General features: G+C 39.8%; 1 protein-coding gene across 4 annotated transcripts; it reads left to right on the top strand.

Moving 5' to 3' along the window:
* The first annotated feature begins 1268 nt into the window (after positions 1 to 1268).
* On the top strand, positions 1269 to 27289 carry LOC109479542 (importin subunit beta-1-like). Of its 4 annotated transcripts, none has more exons than XM_019781534.1 (24): positions 1269 to 1460; positions 1582 to 1640; positions 6408 to 6590; positions 7336 to 7536; positions 9938 to 10014; positions 10383 to 10458; positions 10662 to 10721; positions 11256 to 11345; positions 11928 to 12038; positions 12935 to 13082; positions 13963 to 14088; positions 14833 to 15077; positions 15808 to 15932; positions 16963 to 17110; positions 17623 to 17694; positions 17928 to 18075; positions 18707 to 18789; positions 19443 to 19550; positions 20261 to 20404; positions 20968 to 21073; positions 21707 to 21821; positions 22701 to 22856; positions 24100 to 24218; positions 25418 to 27289. In XM_019781534.1, coding segments are annotated over exons 1-24 (2742 nt in total). In that variant the 5' UTR covers positions 1269 to 1420; the 3' UTR covers positions 25420 to 27289. The 4 variants fall into 4 exon arrangements, with proteins under 4 accessions (XP_019637093.1, XP_019637100.1, XP_019637086.1 ...); XM_019781541.1 differs by having other exon boundaries at positions 10662 to 10727; positions 11928 to 12029; XM_019781527.1 differs by having other exon boundaries at positions 10662 to 10727.
* The last annotated feature ends 498 nt before the right edge of the window (positions 27290 to 27787 follow it).

Below are 27787 nucleotides of genomic sequence, written 5' to 3'. Positions count from 1 at the left end.
TGAGTCATTTGGAAGTGGTGTATGCCAAATATGTGACTGCTATTCTGTAGACACACGTTCAAGGTACCCTTATACCGAATTTCAGATCATTTGGTTGTAAAACCAGGGCTCAGGATCCAAAAATCCATTTTTTGGCGAAAAATGCCCCCAAAAAAAACCTTCATAAAAATTTTTCAAAGGCATGTATAAAAAAAATGCCTGGGGGTATTGGCCCACTCTACCTCCATGCCAAATTTCAAGTCATTTGGCTGAGTGATGGCGGAGTTGAATCCCTCTGACTGTGTGACGGGAGAAGGAGAAGGAGAAGAAACATCAGAGAACACAATATATTTCATCCATACCAAGGTATGGACTGAAATATAACAATGTTTTCCTTCGGTAAACATAATAACGTTAACATTGTTTATAGGAGGTTCCGAATGAAACTTAAATGTTTGTACTTCCAGCGACCTTTATTTCTAGAGTTTCAGTGGTGAAAACAAAGTTTTCAGACTAGCTGTTAGTTCTAATTTATGTTACAGCAATCCAAAGATAGTTTTATTTTTCTGAATAGTTGATATCATCAATATCATGAATCGAGCTCTAACGTTAACATTTTTCTGGTTCGTGATGTCGTATTCAAAGTAAGTGTGCAACTTCAAGTAAACCTGCTCGAATATAGAAAGTTATCAAAACATCAAATCCGTCCAGAATTTTCATGTTGAGAGCAAGCAATAAATTAAACATGATAAGACTGCACTTTAGACCTACGTTAATAGGTGGCGTTTTTGGACCATATGTCGCTTTACGACATACGTCACGTTGGCGGGAATCAGCCTGCCGGTTACTTTCGAAGCCGCTTCACTCCTGACCAGGGCGACCTAGGCGTGTCTTGATACAAATTTCAGAAAAGATTGCCAAAAATTATTGCCCTATTTTGAATCACATTCTCACTTGAGACATAACAGACTTATCTTGATATTCATCCTTTGGCTAAAAATTAGTTAAGGATCATGTACAGTTTAGAACTACTTTTTATTTGAGCATACCTTGTTACACCACTTATGATTGGTCAATTGCAATGTTCTTACAACGACATTTCTTAGCATTTGTCTGTCAGAATCGAAGGAAATACTGTTAGGTAAGTCTTTTGATAGGTCTTTGTAGTCTTACACCAAGTTTGTGCCTAAAGGAAATAAAATTGACCCGAAAAATTATAATCAATAAAGTCAGGAACCAATCAAACGCAGCTTAACATCTGGCCTTAGCGCCCGTTTACCCGGCTCGCCCTGTTGTATCAATGCGCATCAGTCCATGTGCAGTTCAGTGGCCTAAGAAGAAGGCCGAAGTGTTCGCCGATTTTCGACTTCTTTTTCAAGTACAGAAGCAAGACAAGTCGATCGAATTAGCCACTGGATTGTAGGGAAAGCCAAGTCCCAACATGGATCTCATACAAATCCTAGAAAAGACAGTATCGCCCGGTAAGTGACGCAAACGTCTCGGGTTCGCAGCCCAGTTTCTGCATTTTCTGAATTTCACCGTGCACAGCACCACTTGCTGACACTTTGAGTTCAACTCCTGTTTTGTGTTTCCTTACAACAGATAAAAATGAGCTGGATGCGGCGCAGCAGTTCCTTGAGGAATCGGCGAAGGGAAATCTGGTAAGTTGTGAGCGTTTTTGTGCTGTTTTAATCGTGTTGTATTGTAGGAACTTTTTTCTCGTCCCATGCCGGGTTCGATCCAAGATGGCGCCTAAATTGGACGATGTCGCAAATAATAACGTAATTTTCGTCAATATATTCGAATTTGCCAGCAAAATTAAACGGAATCTCTCACAGTATTAAGATTTTGATATCTTTCGATCATTCTGAGCAAAGTCAACCATTCTAGACCTCGGTGATCGCATTTGTGAGGGAAATACAGGGACCAACTCGCTCTCACCCGGCCTAGGAGCAAAGATGGCGCCCAAAAACGTCACCCAAGAAATGAGTCATTTATTTCTCCCCTTTCAAGTGTTTTGTCACCATTATGTCGATGTCGTGTACTCGAGTTAGGATGTGAAGTGCTCAACTTGAAAACCTGTGCGAATGAAGTATCTTTACCTCAGTATTTTTCCGTTGCCAGGGGGGAGTGAAAGGAAGTGAAACTATCGGTTGGGTGTGTGTGAAGGGGGAGGGGGGCATGTCATGTCCTACATGTCCCATGTTATGGTGCTGGCACGGTTCCAAGAGACCATCTACATGTGACACGTTACGGATAAAACGCATAAGAGTTTGCAGTTAAAATTCCCCTAGTATGTAGGTTAGCTGGATTATAAGTATTTGCCAGTTTAACACCGAATCCCTGAATTTTAATACAAAGCCATTTGAAGTTTTATGTCCTGTTCTTCGTAATAATAGGATAAAACAGCCAAAATATCCCGATTTTTCATTTCTTGACTAGTGCTGTGTACCAGTTCGCTGGACTTGTAAAAATGTTTAGGTTCAAGTCCAAAAAAACGATTCCGGACTTGTTCCAAAAAAACCCATGTCACATGCAGTACCCCTTTTCTTTTCAAACCACCTAAAACTTTCCATAGATTACAAAATCTGTGCTGCAAAATGAAGAAAACATTGCCATCGGGCATCGTCAAGTGTCGGCCTCCATGTTATGTGGCCAAAGTTTTGCTCATATAACATTGCATGGTGCAATTTTGTATATGCCATGGATTTAGGTCCAGACTTGAAACTCAACCTAAACCTCTGGACTTAAATCCGGACCTGAGCCTAAATGTGGGTTTAGGTACACAGCACTACCCTTGACCAAACAAACAAGTAAAGATAACAGGTGGATAAGTGGTTTCAGGTTAATGAGGTGTGAAAAACTTCACTTGTGTGATAATGATTAGGGCGGTGCCCATCAAGGATGATTAAAAAAGTGTGAAAACAATGAAACAAGCATGGTGAAGCCATGAAAATTTCATTATCCATAACAATAGAGAGCCATTCAAAATGCATTTTAACCCTCACCCTGCTGGATAGCATAGTAATCAATACACATTTGGTTGCCAATTTCCAGTCTTGGACCATCTCAGTGAAATTGATAGTAATCAAATACAGATTATGTAGTCTGCCAAAATAGGCAAGTCAAATGTAGACCAAAGTCTGTATGTCTGATAAGTTATTGGATATAAAACTTTCTTGGGAATGGCACATCTGCAGCAAAATGTATATGTATATATGTATACATATGTATACATATATATATATATATATATATATATATAATATATATATATATATATATATATATATATATATATATATATATATATATATATATATATATATATATATATGAGGCGACACCATTTATTTTGTTGGTTCTTGGATTTTTTTTTTCCTTAAATATGAAACGACAAGGGGAAAAAAATTACAGCTCTAGGCATTCTATTTCAGCCCCAAATGCTACGATAGGAGCCATGAAGTCAACACAAAAGGCTTGGTTGATATTTAAACAATGGATTTTGAAGTTTAATCAAACCACTGCATTGATAGATGGAAAATCTGTAACAACTAGGAAGAAAAGGACTTTCCTCAACTGTTGGGGGCAAAATATGAGCATTTTTGAGTTGATTAAGAACCAGAATCTTTTTTTTTATGGCAAATCAGCAAAAAATGAAGAGGCGAATCCGAGAACCAACTAATCAAATTGGTGTGGCCTAAGATACAAATATTTATATGGTACATAGTAATATCCGGGCTCACAATACCTTTTTTTCCTGGATATCTGCACTGGTGCAGGTAACATTATAAGATTGATGTTGTGTAAGTGCTTGTAGGCTGTAATTACATTCTGATGGTCTCAGGTTTGACAGATGATGCGTCACAGTCAGAATAGGTAAACAGATGATTCATTCTGGGTTGTTAGATGAAAATTGATACATTAATGTAATCTTAATACGGTTTGATGACCAGAAATTCGATTTTGCATCTTAACCGCATTTGTCCATGTTATTAAATCAAATTGTTCAAAATCTATTTATCACGAATCCATGACTGTTTGTCACTGATGACAGGTTAAGCTGACCACCACTTACTAGAACCATCCACTGAAATCTAATTGTCAGTTATAAAAATATAGGGCAGGTCAAATTTCTAACTTTAGGCCACACCAATTTAATTTGTTGGTTCTCGGATTTGTCTCTTCATTTTTTTCTGATTTGCAAAAAAAAAAAGATTCTGGTTCTGAATCAGCTTACATTTTGCCCCCAACCATTGAGGACAATGGTTGGGGGCAACATGTTACAGTTTTTCCATCTATAAATGCAGTCCTTTGATTAAAAGTTCAAAATTCATTGTTTGAATATTAACCCAACCTTTTCTGTTGATTTCATGGCTCCTATCATTGCATTTGGGGCTATAAAAGGATGCCTAGACCTGTTTTTATTTTTTTTTGCTCTGTCGCTTCATATTTTTTCTTAAAAGATCCGAGAACCAACAAATTAAATTTGTGTGGCCTTATCAATTAGTCAATCATTTTGTCATTTATTCCAAAAGAAGAAATTAGAAATGTAGTTAGTTGTGTGTCTATTGCTAAAAGAATTAGTAGAGACAAATGTTTATTTTGTTTTCTATATTGGATTGTTTGTAATGTCCCTGCCTTACTAGTAACCCTATCTTTGGTATTCTGTGATCATTAAGGCATATGTTGCATACATGAGAGATAAATTTTCTTGTCCCTTTACTGCTCTTTATCGCAATCATTGGAAATATATTTTGCTGTGACAGTATACTTTTATACTGTCAAGCCAAGCCAAGACACTTTTATTAGATGTGTACATGTAAATACATGCTAATTTCAAAAGCAACTTTACGATTTTCATGATTAAGATTTTGTTTGCATGGAAAGATTATGTGAGAGACTATATGACAAATGAAAATATTTTGCCTGGGTTTTATACTCAAAGTGAAACTGCTGTGCGTGAAATGAAGTATGACAAATTTGCATGGGAAGATTTTTCATGTGAGATCATGCGTAAGATATTAGTACATGGTTGAGTGATACATTTTGTCTGATGTTTCATCATTCATGTTTGAAGAGAGCCACACTGCAAGCTACACATATAATTATAAGATCCCAACACACTTATTGCAAAGAGTAGTGTGAGTGGTTTAAACCTTACAGTCTGGTCTTTCTCTTTTGTACTGCTAAGCCTAGCCGTGGCGACTATTGATTCGGGCTTACATTGCATTACCCTCAGCAATAGTCGTGGAAAGATCCATTGGCAGAACTGCACATTTCCCGTTGGCTGCTCGATGCTCCGTTTTTGACCCGGTTTTTTGCTGTCCCGAGCTTCCCTACATTATATATAACTCCACAATTGGCCGGGTTGCCGATGTTTAGATCAGCCTAAATATTCCACAGCGCGACAGAAAAGTAGTAAAATAGCTAGTCGGCACAAGCTGGCGCCATCTTGGATATAGTCGGGAATGTCCGCTACCGCCGTCGGGAACGCTCGGTAGCGTCACGATTACCGAAGCCCGACCGAAAGCTCTCCGATTATAACCGGAAAGGCTACCGAGCGTTCCCGACGGCGGTAGCGGACATTCCCGACTATATCCAAGATGGCGCCAGCTTGTGCCGACTAGCTATTTTACTACTTTTCTGTCGCGCTGTGGAATATTTAGGCTGATCTAAACATCGGCAACCCGGCCAATTGTGGAGTTATATTGTAGGGAAGCTCGGGACAGCAAAAAACCGGGTCAAAAACGGAGCATCGAGCAGCCAACGGGAAATGTGCAGTTCTGCCAATGGATCTTTCCACGACTATTGCTGAGGGTAATGCAATGTAAGCCCGAATCAATAGTCGCCACGGCTATGCTAAGCCCAGTTATGATTTGATTATTACCTCCATGAAAAATGGAGGTATTGTTTTTGGCGTGTCTGTCAGTGTGTTTGTGTTTCTGGACATTTGCAGCCAACATAACTTTTCAACCTTTGGATGGATTGTAATGATATTTGGTATGTCTTTAGGTGTTGGGTAGGCAAAGGTCAAGGTCAATTTTGGGCCTCCTGATGGCTGACCTTGGTACTGCAGCAGAACTTCTGGTTTTTGTATGTCTTATCCTGGACATGCTATGGTCTTGATTTTTACATGTAGGTGGTGGATAGCTTTTCCTGCCAGTAATAAGTGGTGTTGGTTTGGTCCCCCTAGTAGTAGTTGCACATACACATGTTAGTTACAAAACAAGTAGCCAGTACAAATAAACAAGGGAAACAAAGGTAACCGTAAAGGCACTATATAGTGAAACTTAGTGAACTTAGTGTGTTGATAATACATATGTATCTACATATATACAAGGATGTGTAGGGGTGACTCAATGCAGCAGGGCTCTACTCAGTTCACTTTTCTATTTTTTTATTCAAATTTGTGATCTCGTTTTCAGCCGCAGTTCATCCTGGCGCTGTCCAAGGTGCTGGCGGACCCGGGGAACAGCCAGGTGGCTCGCATGGCAGCTGGCTTACAGCTGAAGAACCAGCTGACGTCCAAGGACCCGACCATGCAGGTGCAGTACCAGCAGCGCTGGCTGAGTATGGACATGAACATCCGGGCTGAGATCAAGAACAATGTAGGTTCAGCCTCTTTCCTTTGTTTACCTTTTAGCAGCGTTCAAAATACCCATCCACATTCAGCATTTCGCAGAGAGATTTACAATAACAGTAGAAGATAGGTAGTATATAGTATTGTTGTAATATATAAACTCCTAGCACTTAGCATTAGAACATAGCGTCCCAATATGTAATACTCGTTTTTATCCTCTCGACCACATTTGGTCACATTTGTGCATTTAGCCCATCTGGGCAAGAACATGCAATAAAGAATAAAGATTCATATCAATATTGCAGAAGAAAAATCTTCAGTCTGCTATTTTGTATCAAGACAAGAAAGTTGCAGTGTGGAGGCTTGTGTATTTGCAGAAAGTGCTGAAATTCATGCTGGAAGAACTAAAAAGACACTTTGGACGTTTTGGGGACAATAGAAAAATAATCAACATCAGAATGTCAGACCTTCTTTTGTTTATCAGGCACATGTCCCGGCTTTTAGATCTGGAAAAGTCCCCCCGAATTTCCTGTCTAGTCTGCAATTGTAGTGCCCCTGGGAGTTAACATGAACAAAATAAAGTTGACTTTAAGTTCAAGACCTGCAATGCTTCCCGAATAACAGGTTGGGGCAGTTCATCCTCACTCTGGGACAATTGAAATTTATTTTTGGGACAGTGCTAGGACAATAAAAAGAAAAGTTAATTTTGAGGCCTGATATGGGTACTACTAGACTGTGTACAAGATGTTAAACTGAACTGGTTGTTTCTTCAGGTGTTGCAGACCCTGGGTACAGAGACCACGCGGCCCAGCTCGGCTGCCCAGTGTGTTGCCGGTATAGCCTGTGCCGAGGTGCCCCACAACCAGTGGCCTGGCATCATCCAACACCTGGCCGCTAACGTCACCACACCTGGCAGGACTGAGCAGGTCAAGGAGGCTACACTGGAGGCTATCGGATACATCTGTCAGGACATGGTGAGGCCAGGGGGTTTTGTCAATGCCTTTTGTCTTGAGTAATGTTGATAATGTATGGATGACATCTGCGCGCGCATGAATTTTTGGTCGTTTCCAAAAAGTTTTCAACCATACTGTAAATCGTACAAAACAGTTGCAAAATGAGCTAGTATATACCGTAGGTTGACACAAAGCTATTGGAAAACGATACCAATGTCGTAGTATGCCAAAATCAAACGAAAAAGACGAAAATGTAAAGAAATGAATTTGAACACTAGATAATTCACCAAACCATACTCTGTGTCATTTGTTCAACCTTCAAAACCATAATGAAAGCAACTTTTTTTTTGGCCAAACTTTTTTTTATTCGTACGCTTGCATCAGTTTTGGGGTTCCCAGATCGAGGATGTCATCCATGTAAATTGTAATCAAATCAACATGGCCTAAACTTGAAGTGGATTAATATTAATTAGTGGATTCATTCCTCTATCTATCACACTGCAGTCATCCCACAGTGAGACATCTGGAGCCGCATTGTTCATTTTTAGGCCTAGAAATTTACTAGAAAAAAAAAAGGTTCCATTTCCTGTTTCCCGACCGACCCTAGATTTTTTTTGTGTGGACCACTGCAAGGGACATAAATTTTTCGGGACATAAGGGGACATAAATATACAGTCAAACCTGTCTATAGTGGTCACTCAAGGGACTGGCCAAAATTGACCACTATGGCCAGGTGACCACTATAGAGAAATGGCGGTTAGTTGCCCCCCCCCCCAAGTGACACATGCTTTCAGTACCATGGTGTATTTATGTCTTTATTCTCAAACATATGAAAACATTCATTGCACAGGTAAGTCTCTTTTCAAATGTAACATTACATGTTATAATTCAATTGTTGTTCTTTTGCTTTAGTTGTGGGCTTGAAAAAAATTATATATCAAAACTGCATGCACTCGACATGATACTCAGTTGATCTACTGGGACTATGAAACCTTCCCACTAAAATATACAAAATCACTGGTTGCCATTTACTGTTCTTGTGTACGTGTAACATCGATGTTACCTACAGAAAACTTGAAAGCGAATCAAGCAACAAAGTTTCTGTCGACTCCAAGCCATGTTTCTTCCGACTGCAAACTCCTTTAATCTAAGCTCCTTCTCACTCGCTGTCAGTTGAATCACATCCACCTTGTGGAACAAGTTCGACGTCTGTCTTTCCGCTTTTGCCATCGTTTCTCCGCAATCGCCACGTTACTAGTACCGTAAGTCGAAAAGTGGAAGAGAAATTATGACATCGCCATGTTTTTGTTCTTTGGTGAGTGCTTCGCATGACCGACATCGCCACAACGAATCCAACCATGTAAACAAGATTTTTTTGTACCAAGATGCTGTCCATTTAGTTAACAGCAAAATAATTGTTCATCTGTTGCCGTTTATTTCCGTTTTTTGGTCATTTTTGAACATGAAAACGTAGCGAAAACTTTCCTTTGTTTACGGCTTGGGTTTCTTCCGGCGTGGGTTGTCTGCCTCTGCCATTATGCCAATGTGGTGGTCAACAAAAATAGTGCTCCTTTCAGGCTTACATATTTTGTAGAATATTCACTACAGACTTAAGTTTACGATAGAAAATAGTTTTAATAATGTATTCCAAATATTTTTGTAATGTAATCACGCCATTTGATGCTATAAAATTAAGTAAAAGTGGGTATATCTACCTCCAAACCAATGGAGTCTTCCGATGACCCCAATTGACCTGATTGTTGTTGCAGCCTGCGCCATTTTGAAAAATCACGAAACGCATTTTCTCAGCCCAAATTTCTTGAATTATGCCCGTGAAAAGGGGAAGTTGGCAACATATTTATGCTTTTCAAGGAATCGAAAAATCAAATATGGATATTCGTAAGTTTTTTGTAAGGATGATTGCCGCAATCTTTGCCGAGTCCACTGAAAGCACCGCGGCACGCACGACATGGTGTTTCAGATATCAAAGACGTCAACACGAGCGACCGCAAAAATTTCGTGTCAAAATCAAGTTTTCCTTTATTTCATACACATCTGGAGTCTAATTTCAGTTCACATTTTAATAATGTAGCGGCCACAAAATTATCACAAGGCTTGATTGAACGTCCTAACGGCCGTAGCCCGAGGTCGGGTGGTGTTACGTACGTGGTGCTTAGCGGGTAACTGCCGGCCAGCCGTGACCGCTATCGGCGGTGTTGACAGCCGGCGGGACCGGAATGGGGTGACCGCTGACCGCGTTGAACAGTGACCGCTATATACGCGATTCTTAATGCTTACGTCAATGGGAAAAATTCAAGGGACCGGCAAAAGCCGACCGCTATGGCCGGGTGACCGCAATGCCAAGGTGACCGCTATTACAGGTTTGACTGTATCACTAATGTATCTTCTGTTTTCTATCCAGGACCCAAAACACCTTCAGTCTGAGGCCAACAGGATCCTGACTGCCATCGTACAGGGCATGAGGAAAGAAGAACCAAGGTAGCTACTCATGTCTTGTGTGTGACTCTAAATCAAAGAAAAGCTATCTTGCTGATTTGATCATTACCTTATTGCACATCTATGCCCTTACACACTAAGTAGGGGTAATGGTGGTAAAGCACAATACCAGTAATGCAAGACTGACATCTACCAAATGAAATTATGTATTTGTTGTATGAATATTCAAAATGCTACGATCATTAACAAACTCAGTGCTTTCGATCAGTGCTCTGACCCTTTTCAAGTTGAAATGAGCCTGAGTCTTGTATTTGTTTGTCTAATTACTTGATTGTTTTAAGTGCGGACCATACAACTTATAAGAGGAACCCAATGTGAATTGTCATTTTTTGTCTCTCTTCCACTTCCAGTATCCCAGTCAAACTGGCTGCCACAAATGCTCTCCTGAATTCTTTGGAGTTCACCAAGGCTAACTTCGACTCTGAAGTAAGTCTAAATAACAAGTACATGTTTAAGATCAAGGTTTCTTTGGAAATTGTGGGCTAAGTATTTTCTAGAATAAATTTAGGGTCATTACATGAAATGATGCCTTGGTAACACTAATGAAATATGCATCCATCTGTTTGTTAAGGCTATTGAAATATTTTGAAATGTCTCTTTTGAACCCAAAGTTGTCTGTTTTCCCATAGAACGAACGCCACTTCATCATGCAAGTGGTTTGTGAGGCGACCCAGTGTGAAGAAACTCAGGTAAATGTGTGTATTTTTTCTACTTTCATCGCCAACTACTTGTTTTGTACCCGTTCAGGTACATGTTGTGTTGTCTCTATGGAATAAGTAAGATATGTACCTTACAATGCAAAAATGAAAATACATGTATATACTATAGGTAAAATATAGCTTGAATACCCTAGATAATGGTCAAAAAATCATTTTTTCCTAGAACTATCGCAGAGTGAAACTCGCTGTCACCAAGTACAGTAGGGGCATTATCATTAGATAGCTTTAAACAATGTTAAACTTTAGAGGTAGATGTTCAAAGGTTAGGTGTAACAAGTCGTTCAGTGTAATGTAGCCAGCTGCCGCCGCGCCGCATGCCTGCGAAACTGGTGTGTTACGCTGAAGGGCAGTTATACCGGCTATACAGATACAGAAGCTGGTGTGTTACACTGAAGGGCAGTTATACTGGCTATACAGATACATACATATACAGTCAGGAAGACAAAAATGACTGCACATGTGACAATTTCAATGTAAACATATATATTGTTTTCCTTTTTCTAGGTGAAGGTAGCAGCCTTGCAGAGTCTGGTAAAGATCATGTCCCTGTACTACCAGTACATGGAGACCTACATGGGACTGGCTCTCTTTGCTGTAAGTATTCCAAGGAAAGATTTTTACAATACTTTCTTAATAGTTCTTAAAGATTTCTTAGAACGTATAGTACCTTGTGAACTGATCGTCCGACAGGATGAAAAGGACTATGATGATGATGATAGTACCTTATAGGAGGTTAAATTGTACCAATCATGCAAAATGTTTTTCAAAGCAACCTTTTAGCCCCAAAAGTGTATGTTTTGACATTGAAAATACAAGTGTCCTGACGCAAATTTTACTTTGTTACACTGTATTGCATACATGTAAGTTTGACCCCTATACATTGTATTGATATCACTGAAGTCTAAAAAGAAAAAAAAGATAATCCCTACCTACCCTATGATCTGACTAGTTTTCAGGACTGAAACAAGAAACACAACATATTTTTTCCTAGGCCCTAAAGCCCAGGAGTTGGCAGTTTTTCAACAGGTTTTTGCGGCACAACGACGTTGATCTTTTACTCCCAGAATGTCATTATGAACCCAGGTAGGCTTATAGCGCAAGAAGTGTATAACAACATTTAAAATAGTGACAATCTTACATAATATCACTTTAATGCCATTATTTTCCTCCATACAGATCACTGTGGAAGCTATGAAGAGTGAGGTAGATGAAGTGGCTCTCCAGGGTATTGAGTTCTGGTCGACAGTTTGTGATGAAGAAGTGGACCTAGCTATTGAGGCGAGTGAGGTGAGGTCCCTTCTAGGCATGGCTCTTAATGAATGAATGTACACTTCACAAGGCAAGTTGTAGACTGCTGGGGTTTGGAGTTTGCATTTGTTTCTGTTTGTGTCAAAACGAAAATATGTCGCTTCCATGTTTCATTACCTTCTTGATAAATCTTGCCATGAAAAATTGTTGTATTATTCTATGTATGTATGTATTCTATAAGCACAGTTGGCCTCTGTTACTCTTTCTGTCATAGTTGGTACCTATGTGACCCTAACTTTTATAGATAGCCCTTAGTACTTAGTACATTTTTTGTACTTGTTTCTTTTCAAATATGACAGGTTACGTCAGGTTTGGGGGCTGTATTTTTCTTGAAGTTTCTTTTCACATGCGTGTGCCTACTTAATGTTTGGTGACTCAGTTTCTTTTCTTTTTTTCATGAAGTTACTTTTTCTAGTATGACAGATTCTCGATGTACAATACCACTCCCTGCATCTCTGTCATTAGAATTTTAATACTAAAAGAGCAGTAACCAGGGCTTGAAATTAACAGTGTCCTGATGGCCACTGACCACTAAAATTTAGCCTAAGACAACTGAAAAGTCACTTTGGGACATTTTGGGGACAATAAAATAATCAAAGTCAGAATGTCAGCCCTACTTTCATCAATCTGGCAAGCATCCCAGATTTTGGCTCAAAAAAGCCCCCCAAATGTCTTGTCTACTCTGCAATTACAGCGCACAAGCTTAGAGAGTCAGAACGTAACCAAAATATCGTTGACTTCATTCATACTTCCCAAAAAACAGGTTAGAACTGTTTGGGACAATTGAAATTTATTTTCGGGACAGTGCTGGGACAATAAGAAAAAAAGTTAATTTTGAGGCCTGAGTGACACGCTTGTCTGCTTGTGTTCTTCAGGCCATGGAACAGGGGCGCCCTCCGGAGCACACGAGTAAGTTCTACGCCAAAGGAGCGCTGCAGTACCTGGTGCCCATCCTCATGCTGACTCTCACCAAACAGGAGGAGTTTGATGACGATGATGACTGGAATCCCTGCAAGGCAGCAGGTCAGTTGTATACTCTTTTATGTCATACTTAGAGCTGCATACTTAGGGCAGACTTAGAGCATGTGTGCATGTGCACCTTAGTGCACCCAAATTTGGAGCTGTGCACCCAATTTTTTTCTGCGGGTGCACTGGTGCACCCAAATATTTTTGTAGACAGTTTTGTACATAATGTATAATAGTATACAGGATATGCTTGGCATGTAAGTGTCAGAAAAATAAGGAAGTTAGCCCCATTTCAGATTCAATCTTAGAAGAGGAGCAGTTACTGTAAGATTTTATATGGTGCACCCAAAAAAACTTTTGTGCACCCAGCTTTTTAGGTTTTTGCACCTGTGCACCTATTCCCAAAAATGAATTTTGAGCCATGCCCTTAGTACCGGTACTAAATAATTTCACACTAATTATATGCCTATTTGTGACCTAAAATGTGTAAATAGCTGGTTCCCCATGGTTCCAAAGTAAGGACAGTCTGTGTTACAGGCTGACAGTGTTAACTAACTAGTTGTGTATTAGTTACACTACCTCTAGATGTCACTTTGTCAGTGTTGCAGGGTAGGAGATGATAACTGAAACATCTTAGTTATGCCCATGTTTTGTATAAGAATTCTCCATGAACAAAAACTTACACTTAACTTTAAAGTTAATTCATGTTTCTGAAAATCAGAACATCGTTGCAGACCATATCAGAAAAGATATGGTCAGCAACGGGTAAACGTCTAATGAAACTTTGACCAAACCTTCAACGAAAAATCTGGGTTTTGCGCAAGAGCAGTCTGTTCTGCCAACGTGCTCCTCCAGGGTAAAATGAATAACGTATAGTGTATAAAGCAACATTTTGTCCCCCCCCCCGTTTTGCTGCAATACTGTTGTGTTCTGCTAGGTGTGTGCCTGATGCTGCTGGCCACCTGTTGTGAGGATGACGTGGTGAAACCCGTCTTGCCGTTCATCCAAGAACACATCAAGAACACAGACTGGCGCTTCAGAGACGCTGCCGTCATGACTTTTGGTACGTACTGAAAAAATAATTTTGTAGTCAATTTTGCCTACATCTGCAGGTTTACATGTTAGTGAAATTAAATGGAATATAAAATGGATGTGTGAAGAACATGGTGTCACAATTAATTAAGAAGCTCCTTCAGATTGACATGCATTTCAAAAGAGTATCTATCTACCTGAAGAAAAATCTTGAAGTATTCTTTGTCAATTGTAGTACTAGAATAGCTTAAATCTACAGTAACTGTTTGTGTATGAACAGCATTTTAGGTGCAATTTGAAAAATTTATGTGCAAAATCATATTTTTGTCGGTGAAGGTTACACGCCCAGTTAATAAGATATGTCAAAAAACAATTACTCAAGCAACTGGATATGATTTTGGAAACGGTCAGACCTTTCGTCAGTGACACTGAGACTGCAGGAGAATGGCAGGTTTATACGCAAGAACTATCCAAAATGATGCAAATTAGTCAAGAAGCTCCTGTTGTTTCACAAGTGTTGTCTGTCCTTGGGGCTGGGAGTGCCAAATCCCAAGTTATTTTTGCTTCTTTGCCTGTAATGCCCCCCCCCTTCTGCTCTAGGTGAAAAATTGCACATTGAAAATATTTTTAAGTGCAAGTCTTGCAAATCATGTGCATTTTGCACATTGCACATGGGTATTTCGAGCCCTGGTGCCCAATAAAGCATAATGTTCTCCTCATATTATCTGTACAAACATGCTTGAGTGTGTCTAACAGAGAACCATGTTCCCTACAGGCTCCATCCTGGAAGGCCCAGACCCGACTACCCTGAAGCCGATGGTAGTGGCTGCCATGCCCATGTTGATAGAACTGCTGAAGGACCCCAGTGTGGTGGTGAGGGACACCACGGCCTGGACAGTGGGCAGGGTGTGTGAGCTGCTGCCTGAAGCTGCCATCGACGAGTCTTACCTGGGACAGCTGCTGACCAGTCTGGTGGAGGGTCTGGACGCTGAACCCAGGGTGTCAGCTAATGTCTGCTGGGTAAGTACTGTGTCTTACTTACTTGGCCTTTAATTTAATTAGTCCCAAAGGGGCATAGGCCACTGATGACTCAGTCCATCCAGCTCGATTCTGGGCTTCCCTCTCCCCATTCAGTGTCACGCCTGGGGTCGTGTGGCATAGCAGTAGGGTGTTCAGCTCAGGACCAAGAGGTCCCGGGTTCAAATCTCACCAATCTTGTGCCCTTGAGAAAGGCAATAAACACAACTTTCCTCTCTTCACCAATCTTTGGTTAGGGACGTCCCTCAGATAGGACATTAAATGGAGGTCCCATGTTTGGGGAGAGCCACACCCTACGCACGTTAAAGAACCCACTACACCTTTCAAAAAAGTGTAGACATATGCCCTGCGATGGTCCAAATTTTACTGCTATCTGATGATTCACTACTGTAACAAAAGTGTGAAATTTTACACTAATATTGAGATCCAAAAACAAACAAATGCCTCCAGGAGTTCCTAGGGCGGCCCTTCCTTTTTTACCTCTAGTGTTCACATAATGAATATTTAAGACAACAATAGAAGACCAATAACACTGAAATACAATAGTTCCTGAGACTAGTGGGATGTTATCGGCATTAGTAAGAAAGAAAATACAGTCTTCTGCCATACAGTAGGGATCATTGGATCTTGCAAATTATCCTTAACAGTTCTTGACTTCTTCAAGCAGTTTGTTCAGTGAACTAACAGCGTCCTAATGCTCCTGTGTTTCCAGGCTTTCTCCAGCCTTGCAGAGGCTGCGTATGATGCCACCGAGTCTCAAGAGGACGAGCCCAACACATACTGTCTCTCCTCAACGTTTGAAGTCATCGTACACAAACTGCTAGAAACTACAGACAGGTAAGTCCACAATATCAGTAGTTCAGACCATGATGTAAACATCGTAATTCTCTATAGTTCAGATCATGGCTCTATCCAGAACCAGTTTTTCCATCAGTGACTGTAACTTTACGGTGTGTGACAGAAATTGTAGCACCTACGGCACTCCTTCCTTAAATGCGATGATGAACCTGGGCTGACGGAAAAAATTTCAACATGGGTAGCGCCCTGGTTCAGATGTCCAGTAATTACTTAAGTATAGATCCAATGTAGTCTTGTGGACCTAAGTTAATTGAGCCTATGATGTTATTTTGTTGTTGTGACTGGCTTGGTCAGTTTGATGACATCACAACTACCACCCTTGACTGACGGCTTCATTCTCCATGGTTCACTCTTCGTAATAGTATTTGCTTACTTGCTTGTGTAAATATCAGGCCACAGCAAGTAAATTTTATGGATGACATCCTCCGCAGACTCCAAATCTAATGCGATAGGCCACAAAAAAAAACAAGTTGGCCAAAGAAACAAGATTCCTACATTTTCAAATTTTGACATCATAAACCTTGTTAAACAAGAAATGATACCTATTTTGTGCCATGTTTACTGCCAACTATTACAGCATCCATTGGCCACTAAACATAAAAGTTTTCAATCATTGCACAATTGTACGAATGGTTTTCATTCAGTGGATACATCTCATGTAAAAGGAATGAAATACATCACTGCACCAAAGTAAAAGACAAAACAATAAATCAGAGCCTTGTATTGTTTCCTCTCTTCATACAATATATTTGTCATCCACGTTCTGGCATGGCAACTGACATCATTGCCCATGTTGACCACTGTCAAAAGGTTTTTTTTCTTCCCCCAAACCAGGCGAAAATTAATGTGCGCGCTGACGTTATCCATAAAAATTACTTGCTGTGGCTTTACTGAAGTTACATTATAGGATTGTAGAAGATGTGTATGATGTCCACACCATCTATCCTAGTTGAAACTACGTACAATAAGTTAGACTGCTTCAACACAATTTTTTTTTCCGAAACTTCAGACAGGACGCTGGGAACAGTAACCTGAGAAGTGCTGCTTACGAGGCTCTGATGGAACTGGTGAAGAACAGTGCCAGGGACTGCTACGTCACGGTCCAGAAGACTTCTCTGGTCGTCATGGACAGATTGGAACGGGTACTACAGTTAGAGGTATGAAATCAAGACCATGTGAAATGCTTTTTCCTGAATGTTGAGGAGCAAATTTTGCTGGTAGACTAGGCCAATTTTTGATATCAAATATGTTCATCATGAACAGCAAAATTCAGAAAGACGGACACTTGCGACACTAGAACACCCATCAGAAATGCTCACTTAAGTGCTAAATCCGTGAATAGTTTCATCAGGTTGGTAAGAGACTCTTGTTACACAACCATGCATCTATAGCAGCGACACCTGTGCTGCAGTGCAAGGTGAACCAGTCAGAATTGACCTGAGAAAGTTGACAGACAGTCACCAAAACGTCAGCTGAATAAAAGACTCGGTTGTGTAACAAGAGTCTCTGTATTAAGTGATAAATGTATTCTAATTTTAACAATCTTAACCCCACATCATAAATGCTGACAAACTTCAGGGAAAAGGGTAATGGTATGTCAGACAGTATTGCATATTTGGTATCATACTTTTCTGGACATGTTATGTTAAAAAGATGTTCTTTTCCCCAGGCTGCAGTTCAGACTAGTTCAGACAGGGCGCAGATCAACGACCTACAGTCCCTGCTTTGTGCCTCCTTACAGGTAAACACATCTTTCTTTTGATGAACTTCTGGTACAGATTGCAATGTAAGTGGATGTTTTACTCTTAGCATGTAAAGAAAAACTCCAAACAAATATGCACTGTTACGTTTTTCACTCTAAGAAGTATTTCTACAAGTAGTTCTGAATAGCAGAACAAAAATATTGCAGAACATTGAAAAAAGTATTTCTACCAGTGCTAATTGTCTCATTCTTTGTTCTGTTGTTACCTGCAGGCTTGTTTAAGAAGGATGAGACCAGAGGACACCAGACAGATAGCAGACCGTGTGATGACAATGATTATAGAGATGTTGAACGTGTCAAAGGGAAGGTCGGGGGGAGTACAGGAGGATGCCTTGATGGCTGTGGGAACGTTGGTGGAAGGTTAGTATTGTATTTGTTCTTTTGTAAATTTGTCCATTCATGTTTCACATTTATAAAGCAGGGCTCGAAATTTGTTTTTGGGAATAGATGCTCTAGCTTTTAGGTTGGGTGCACCATGTACTGCACCTATTCCCAAGAATGAATTTCTAAACATTGTTAGATGTACCATATAGAGGGCTCAAAATAGGGGGTGCATGTGCACCTTAGTGAACCCAAAATTGGAGCTGTGCACCCAATATTTTTTTGTAGGTTTATGAATGTCAAGATGTTAAAAGTACAGTAGTATACAGCATATTCTTAACTTCTGTGTCAGAAAACTGATAAAATCCTTCTTGTACTTCTTTTCTTTAGAAATGCAACATTCTACTTATTTTGAATGGTGCACCCAGAATTTTTTTGTGTGCACCCAATTTTTTAGGTTGGGTGCACCAGTGCACCTATTCCCAAAAATGAATTTAGAGTCCTCATTATAAATAGAATGTCAACCTAATTGCAAACCATACAGTCGTGTAGTTTCCATTCTATTATGAGAGAAGGAGCAGAAAATGTGATCATCACTTAAGTCTGTTAATGTTATTCTGTGTAATTGAATGGTTCAAGTAAGTGAATGTTCCTTTGTTTGTTGTTTCAGTGTTGGGTACAGACTTTATGAAGTACATGGAGGCATTTAAGCCATACCTGGCCCTGGGACTGGGAAACCATGCTGAGTACCAGGTATGTGTGGACATGTGCTGTCTTCTTGTTCAATCTTACCTGCATCAGTGCAGGTATGTAGGATCAAAGACTTTGAGCCCTGTAATTTTAATGGGTTAAAAGCAGTTATCATCAGTCTGTTTGGTAATTAGTATTACCTCTAAATCAACCATGTGACACCAACAAAGAAGCACGTCGACAGAACATACTGTACCTGCGCGAAAACCGTAATGTATTGTGCATAGCACTTCGTCAGAACGTCTCATATAAGGTCGTATTTTCGCATATAAGGTTAACATCCTGTCTGAAGTTTCCGAATGTTGTATTGGAAAAGATATCCTCTGCAACAGACAAGATTCTAATGCAACAGTGACCACGCAAACATCCAACAAAAAACAGTGAAAAATCAGGGTTTTGCGCAACAAAAAGAAGATAGGCAATTCAAGTATTTTAATACATGTCTTAAGTGTCCTCATGCAAGTTTTACTTTGTTAAAATGTATTGTACAAGTTAGATCACTAGAGATTGCCAATGTCTAAAAAAAAAGAAAAAAAGAAAATCCATACCTACCCACCCTAATTTTTTTCAGGACTGAAAACAGCATTTTTTTTCCTAAGCCTATTTTGATTGGTTGGTCAGTTGATTCATTGATTGATTGATGTAATGTGTTGCAGGTGTGTTTGGCAGCTGTGGGTCTTGTCGGTGACATCTGTCGGGCCCTCAGCACACACGTCACCCCCTACTGTAACGACATTATGCAACTGCTGCTAGAAAACTTGGCTGTAAGTTGTTTTTTTATATTAATTGATAAATCCCTTGTCTTGCGAGGCCTATAGATATATGGGACGCGCATACAGTATCGTCTATATAGCGCCCTGTATCATGTACGATTTAGGGGTATTTCTCATGCAACGCATCACACCGCAGCAAAATGCAATGAACATGGAAGTAACTACACTGCAGGGAAAAAAATTAGGGGTCTATGACTTGGTTACGACTTCAAATTATGTGAAAATATTGTGTCAAAAAATACCAGCAGGACAAGGGTTAAGCACTAATTCACCAGTAGCTGTTAAAGTATTGTTTTCTTGTTGTATTGTGTGTTGTCTGACTGATTGTAAACGCTATTCCTTCATTTTTAGGGACAAATTTTGCTGGTGGACCAAGCTTAAGTTAATGACATCCTTAACAGGGGTGAAGCATGATGCTCAGAGCTGGAAATACTGGGTGGCTGTGCACCCAAATTCGGAGCTTTACACCCAACTTTTTTTCCCAGCCATTCTCCAAAACTTAAGTTCGAGCCCTGATGCTTTACACGCTAATTTTGGCTGTCAGCATCAATAGATTTGGCTGAATTCTTATGCGTCACGAGTGGCAAAATTCTGTCAAATGAGGGAAAGATAGATGCTAGCAAGAACACACTAGTACTAGTATAAATACTACGAAATTTTGCAGGTTTCTCTTGTTTAATAAGTAATTTTCCTGTGTGCAGAATGACAGTGTCCATCGGTCAGTGAAGCCCCAGATCCTGTCTGTGTTTGGAGACATTGCCTTGGCCATCGGTCCGGAGTTTAAGGGCTACCTGAAGGTGGTACTCAGCACCTTACAGCAGGCCTCACAGGCTCAAGTAGACAAGGTACAACAACATCATATCTCCCATACTTTGAGGGTGGATAATTCTTCCTGCAGTTCTTTTATTAGTCACTAGGAGGCCACACATTCTGATATCCAAATCAAATGGTATGACTTTATAGTTTCCTGTGCACGGGTACTATTTATAATTTCTTTGATGCTACTATTTTTTGTTTTCATCTAATTTACTGTTTTAAAGAACCGAAGGAAAACATGATATTGTTTCCTCTTCTTCTTCTCCAAACCATTAAGGTCAATGACCTGAACCAGATGTCTGTCACCATGGTAACTAGTGTTGGGTTACATCATGTTGCAATTTTACAGCAGGAGGGATTTAGACTCCTGTCTGACCATATGTACAAATGTGTTTGAGTAAGAATTAACAGAGCAGACCATATGCGAAGGTTAACATTGTGCATTTGCTTTGCAAATGTTACCATTCTAGATTTGGTCTGTATACTCTTGTTTATGCATCATCTGGTGGTATACAGAGGTATTGATGTGCCCACATTATTGAGACAACCATGTCTGGATTGAGTGTTTAATGGTGTATGTTTTGCCTTCCAGAGTGATTATGATATGATAGACTACCTGAATGAGCTAAGAGAAGGGTGTTTGGAGGCCTACACCGGCATTGTGCAGGGGCTGAAGGGAGATGGCAACTCCATCGCAGGTAAGTCTCACATATCTCTGGGTTTTTCTCTGAGTCCTAGCCTTGGTGCTGAAGGGCCGCCTAGCAGGTTGCTGGAGAACTGCAGAACGTGTTTGCAGTGTATGTAAAGGCTGACTAAGGTTTATGCTTTCAATCTGTTAATCTCACATCTTTGATTTGTGTTAGGCCATGTTGATTTTATTATAATGGATGACATCCTCTGGGCCCCTTTAAAACTGATGTGAGCATGCAAATAAAAAAAATTGCCTTTAAGATGCAATCTAAGTGGTCATAAAGGTTTAACAATTGTCTGACTAAACACACATTAAGGTATGGGGAATAATAAAAATTAATCATTATTTTCATTCCTTCACATTTCCTTCTTTTCCTAAATGGAATTGACTTTGCCATTCTAAGACATTAGTATCGTTCTCCAATATTTTTTTTGCAATCTTTGGCATATATCTGCTAATTTTACAGTTGCTTTGTACGATTTACAGTATGGTTGAATTTTTTTTTTGGGGGGGGGGGGAACGTAACGAAAATGCATGTGCGTTTATGAAAAACTGTATAAAGAAAACAAGAGAATCTAGAACTAGATAGTCTGGAGATCTTTGTAAAGTAATTTTTTTTCCCTTCTGGTTGCCTGTACAGCTGACGTAGCCGAGCTGCAGCCACATGTGGCTTACATCATCAAATTCATCGAACACATTGCCAAGGACGAGGACCATTCCGATAGCAATGTGGCCTGTGGTTCCGGGCTATTAGGGTGAGTGCCTTTACGCTTGTTTTCAAGGATTGAGTATATAATGGAGTTGCAATCAAATTATATATAGTGTCCTTTGTAATTAAAACATACATCTGAGTAAATGTAGAAAGCACTAGTCGTATGTAGAATTGTAAAGACAAAGGTATTGAAAAAAGCTTTATTTTTCATGACTTTGTGTTTAGTATATTAGGAAGGAGTGACAGTCAAACTGTATTTTTGAATAAATGTAGCAAATTTTTATAATAAAATTGTGAAGGCCAAATAAAGTAAAGCTTTTATTAAGGCAATGGGTATATTTTGAAGCAGTTTTGGCCAGGACTAGTGCTGTGTACCGGTTCGCTGAAACTAGTGCCGGTAATATTAGCTTCAAGTCCAAATAAGCCTGAACGTCCGATACTTCCAGACTTACCAAAAAAATTATGTCACATTCCCCTTTTTCTTCTGAACCACCTGAAATCTTCAATAGCCAGAAATTTGCACTGCAGAATGAAGAAAACATTGCCATTGGGCATCGTCAAAGTGTCTGCCTCTGTAAATTACGTGGCCACAGTTTTTCCCAGACATGCCCCTCAAACAACATATCGTGCTTCTAAACCCTGGTAGTGCAGTGCTCGCTACAAAATTTTGCAGTAAAGATGCCCCATTTTCAAAATTGGGAAGGGTTAACTGGGAAGTCCCTTGCATATTTTGCATTATGCTCTGGGTTTAGGTTTGGACTTACAAGTCTGGACCTGAGCGTAAACCTCTGGACTTGAATCTGGACCTGGACCTGAACGTGGATTTAGGTACACAGCACGAACCAGGACTGTAGCATTTAGATGATCACTTATGAACCCACTACCTATTTAATGGGTTGTTGATTTTTTGGTGGAATTGCAGTGACCTGGTGACAGCCTTCGGGAACGAGATAATTCCACTGGTGGAGACACAGACCATCCAAGACTTCCTGCAGGAGGGCCGCCGCTCCAAGACAAACAAGACAAAAACACTCGCCACGTGGGCTACCAAGGAAATCCGCAAGCTAAAGAGTGCATGGTGAGGCCTGATTAACTGCCCTGTTTTCGCTATATATATGTCATCTTACTGGTTAATGCTCTTATAGTCTTTGGTACATGTAAGGCCACACCAATTTAATTTTTTGGTTCTCGGATTTTTCCAGAAAAAATATGAAGTGATGGGGCGAAAAAAAGATAAAAACAAAAACAGGGTTAGGCATCCTATTATAGCACCAAATGCTAACGTAGGAGCCATGGAGTCAACACATAAGGCTCGGTTAATATTTTAAACAATGAATTTTGAACTTTAAATCAAACCACTGCATTTATAGTTCTTTTCTTCCTAGTTGTTACAGTTTTTCATCTATTAATACAGTGGTTTGATTAAAAGTTCAAATGGCTCCTATCGTACCATTTGGGGCTATAATAGGATGCCTAGACCTGTTTTTATTGCCCTGTTGCTTAATATTTCCGAGAACCAACAAATTAAATTTTATCTTAAGTTATCCCAGCACTGTCCCAAAAATAAATTTCAGTTGTTCCAAAGTGAGGATGAGCTGTCCCAACCTGTTTTTTGGGAAGTATGTATGACTACAACTGTTGTGAGGCTTGCTTCATGATGCAGTCTCAAAGCGATGAAACTTGAAGTTATAATGATTAGTCGGTCACCTCTAGTGTTGCTTGCCATTGTAAACCCCTACTGCATGAGGTGCATCCTTATGAAGAGAAAGTTACATTGTAAGCATAAGACTCCACTGCAGACTCTCAGACTTACAATTAATGTCCAGAAGTGTCCCGTTGTATTCTCTAGTTAGAGTGAAAAGTGCCATGTAGTGCTGTGTACCGGTTTGCTGGACCGGTTCCGGATGTGTAAAAATGTTAAGGTTCAAGTCAAAAAAATAAGTCAAGAACCGATTCCAGACTTATTACCAAAAAACCATGGCACATACTCCTTTTCTTTCCAAACCACCTAAAACCTCCCATAAAGACAGTAAAATCTGTGCTGCAAAATGAAGAAAACATTGCCATTGGGCATCGTCAGGTGCCGGTCTCCATGTTATGTGGCCACAGTTTTGCCCAGACATTGCAAGGTTGCCAACATGCAATTTGTATATGCCATGGGTTAAGGTCAGGACTTACGAGTCCAGAACTGAACCTAAACCTCTGGACTTGAGTCTGGACCTGAACCTAAATGTGGGTTTAGGTACACAGCACTGGTACCATGTTATCACCTGTCCTTCTGCCCTGTGACCCACTGTGTCCTGTCCTGTTCCCTACTGTAGGGGAGGTAGTTCTAGTACTGACTGTCGAGGGAGCCACGTCTCCCCGTACCCCGCTAGCTCCGCCCCCAACGGCCATGTGAACGATGGAGAGTCTGCAGTGGACCTGTCCGGTAGTGCATGTACGACCAATTACATGTTTTCTCTCATCCGGGGTTGGTTTGCAGGGCTCGAAATACTTGGTGCATGTGCACCTTAGTGACCCAAAATTGGGAGCTGTGCACCCAATTCTTGTCTGGTGGACCCAAATATTTTTGTTGGGTGCACCAGTGCACCTATACCCAAAAATGAATTTCGAGCCCTGGTTTGGAACAGGCGTAGGGAGTTGTTGGGGTTTGAAAGAGTTTTTGAGCCATGGTTTCACATGGGACAAGGCTAAAACCACAGGTTTTGTTTTGTCTTGGACTAGCCCTATGTTCTGCAATATTTCACCCATATGATTTTCAGTTTTTCCAATGTACTTGTCTCTTCGGCAGTTTTTTAAACAATACTTTGCACTCCCAGTCTAGTTCCCATACTTTGCAGTCTGTTTTCATGCTGATTTTGAGAGATTATGTTTGATGATTTTGTTTTTTGTTGTCTGAAGTTCTTTTATTTTATATAATGAAGAGTTGCAAATAGCTTGAGTTCATATTTCAGCTATATATCTTAGTTTTGTTGTTGCCCAGTGCTACCAAGTGTTTCATGATGCACTCACCTATGATGTACATGTATTATGCCATTTTTTCACATAGTTTTCAATGTTCTATTTTTTTTATCATGTTCATATGTTTTTTAGACTGCTTATTCTGAATAATTATAATTGTATGCTATTTTAACAGAGTTTAGAATGTAGAAATTGAATTGTTGACTTCTGTCCATGGCATTATTTTGCATACAATGTGTTGCATTCCACTTCATGTTGCAGTCCACTTTTGTACACCAGACTTTTTTTTTTTACTGAAATGTAGCTAGGGGTTGGGACTTGGGAGATGGTTTTGATGATTCACTTGCTCAGTTGTTTCAGACAAGTGTGATAGTATAATTGGCATTGATCTATGAGAGGGATCCTATATGTTGCGGTACAGTGCTGGTAAAATAGGAGCTGGTATTTCTGATGTGTACTATGCACTGGTCCATAATAAAACCAGCCCAAAACACTAGAGACATCAGGCAGCCAGCATTTCTGTTATGTGTTTTTGCAGGGTGTCAATGAACGAAGCTAAGTTGTTAAGAAATGTCAGAAGCTTATGGCATTGTTTGTTAACACATCATTTGCCATAGATTTAAGTACATGTACAGGCTTTCCTTAATGATTCTCTCTTCTCTTTATCTCTTGCAGAGGAGTAATATTAAGAAAGGCATTCCAATGGAATGTCCCATCCGCAGAACATGGAGCTTCTGCTGTTGCTGTGTGGACGAGAGAGACTGTATGTGGATGCCTGCGAGAGTAAGAGAACATACGAGCCTCGGCCCCGGGACCTGTTTCCATGGCAACCATCACCCATGGCAACCATCACCGTGGCAACCATCAGCCAACCAACCAATCAGCCTTGAGGAAATATCCCTGCAAACAACATATTATTCGGAGATGATTTCTACAATCTACGGAGCACTCTTGTCGTGGACATGCCTTAGAATTGTATCTCAAACAACACAGTACACTGTTCAAAGTCATTAGGTCTAAACGAGTATGTAAATTAACGCAGCAATAAGATATTCCAAACTGATTCATTCAAATCTTGTCTTTTTTACAGGTCTAGTTTCAAATATATATAAGAGTGTTGAAAAGTTGTAGCTGTGTAGGAATATACTGTCTTGAATATAGTTGTGCTGGGTGCTATACCGGGCTGATATATGAATCCTGGGGCCATGTGTCCATTCTGATATGAATGGGTGATACTGGTATGACTGGTATGGATGTGTGAAAGAGTGTGTGCGTTGTACGCTAAAACACCAACTGATTCACAAATAAAAACAAGCCTTTTTCATCGGATCGCGACCACCAATCTATTTCAACCAGCGTATTGGTGCAAATCTTCCACAAAAAAATGTACAAGAAAAATACAAGATGGAGAAGAGAGTGTACCATAGATAGGAATACATGTAAATTATTTTGTAAATCCCAACTTGGGGCTCTTTATATACCAAATGTTTTATATGTTTCAATAAGAGATGTTGACTTCTGGATTCATCTATGAAGAAAAGACAAGTCAGCCCAAGTGAGAAAAAAATTGTGCATTGATGTACGAAAAACAAATATGTCATGACTATAGCTTCCATGGTTTGTACTGAGCATAAAGAGTTTATGAAGTAGCACTATTAAAAATAGCTCAGTTTGATTTTTCTATGCAAGAGGAATTGCAAATTTAGAGCTAAGCTCAGTCTGGTATCTCCAGCTTAAGGAAGTTAGCATCGCATTCGCCGCTGCAGATTCCACCAATACACTGGTTGAAACAACTTGCAACAAGTTCTGTAAATTTGGCTTTCCCTATTCTGGGCGAAACCAATGTCTAGTCCGTGTACTAATTCCTGTGTGAAACAAAACACAAAAAATGTCAATAAAAAAATCTGCTCTACGAGAAAGATTACAAAGAAGATATTTTGTCCAGAGGACTTTTTTGGTACAAAAGAGAGAAAAAAATGCAAAAATGTGACATTGGTTTCTAACCTTGTTATATACATTGTAGATGTGGTCTATGCTTTTTGCTTTGTCAGATAGCTCTTTGTCTTTAACTATGCATGTGACTTTTGTTGGCCAAAGATTGTTGTGACATTCACCCCTTGGCCTGTTTGGTAGAAGTATGTGTACACTTCTCACTAAGGAAATATAGCTGTTATCCACTTAAAACAACAGTAGCCATATACAAGATTTGACTTAAGGTTGTAAAGGATGTGTTTTCTATTGTACCTTCAATGAAGCCTGATAAAAATCACCATTTCTGAGTGTACAGCGTTTTTAGTTCAACTTTTCTGTGGTACATCTTGAAAAGAAACCTTTGTCTTCCTTTGGAAATACCTGTATAACAAAGATGAATTCTTAAGTGTGTTTGTGAAATATTCTGTTCTAGCGAGTTGCAAGGTATCAAAACTTGTTAAGATTACTTTAAGTTTGTCATGTGTTAGCAGATATAAAGAGACTGAGAGATTAACAGATTTTGTATGTAAGAGTTGAGGAGCTATCTGTCAAATAAAGGAAGACCACAAGACTGCAGTAACCTGTACTGTCATTATTTTCTTACTTGAGGTAGGTGAAGAGTATCTGTTGGTTCACAACTTCACGGATTCGCCTCTTCATTTTTTTCAAGGCCACACCAATTTAATTTCTTGGTCAACGGATTTTTCTAGAAAAATAATAGAGCTGGCGGGCGAAAAAATATATAAACAGGCCTAGGCATCCTATTATGGCCCGATGGTACGATAGGGGCCATGAAGTCAACACAACAGGCTGGTTCAAAATTCAAACAATGAATTCTTGAAAAATCCGAGAACCAACAAATTCAATTGAACTATAAATTATAGAGCATTGGTTTTATTTAGTGGATTTTTTTAAGCAGATCGTCTGGCTCTGAGCGCCCTCCCCCAAAGTGTTTACTGAAACATCCCTTACAGGACGTATGGTAACCTGTTCACTGGAAATGAATTGTCCCTTTTCCAGGGCGGAAGATCAACCATTGTAAAATAGGGGGTTGAGTGGATTCATCTCTGATAC

Source organism: Branchiostoma belcheri, unplaced genomic scaffold, assembly GCF_001625305.1.
Source record: "Branchiostoma belcheri isolate BF01 breed outbred unplaced genomic scaffold, Haploidv18h27 scaffold107, whole genome shotgun sequence".
Lineage (NCBI taxonomy): Eukaryota > Metazoa > Chordata > Leptocardii > Amphioxiformes > Branchiostomatidae > Branchiostoma > Branchiostoma belcheri.
Note: the sequence above shows the minus strand (reverse complement) of the source record. Positions and strands in the feature narration are given on the sequence as shown.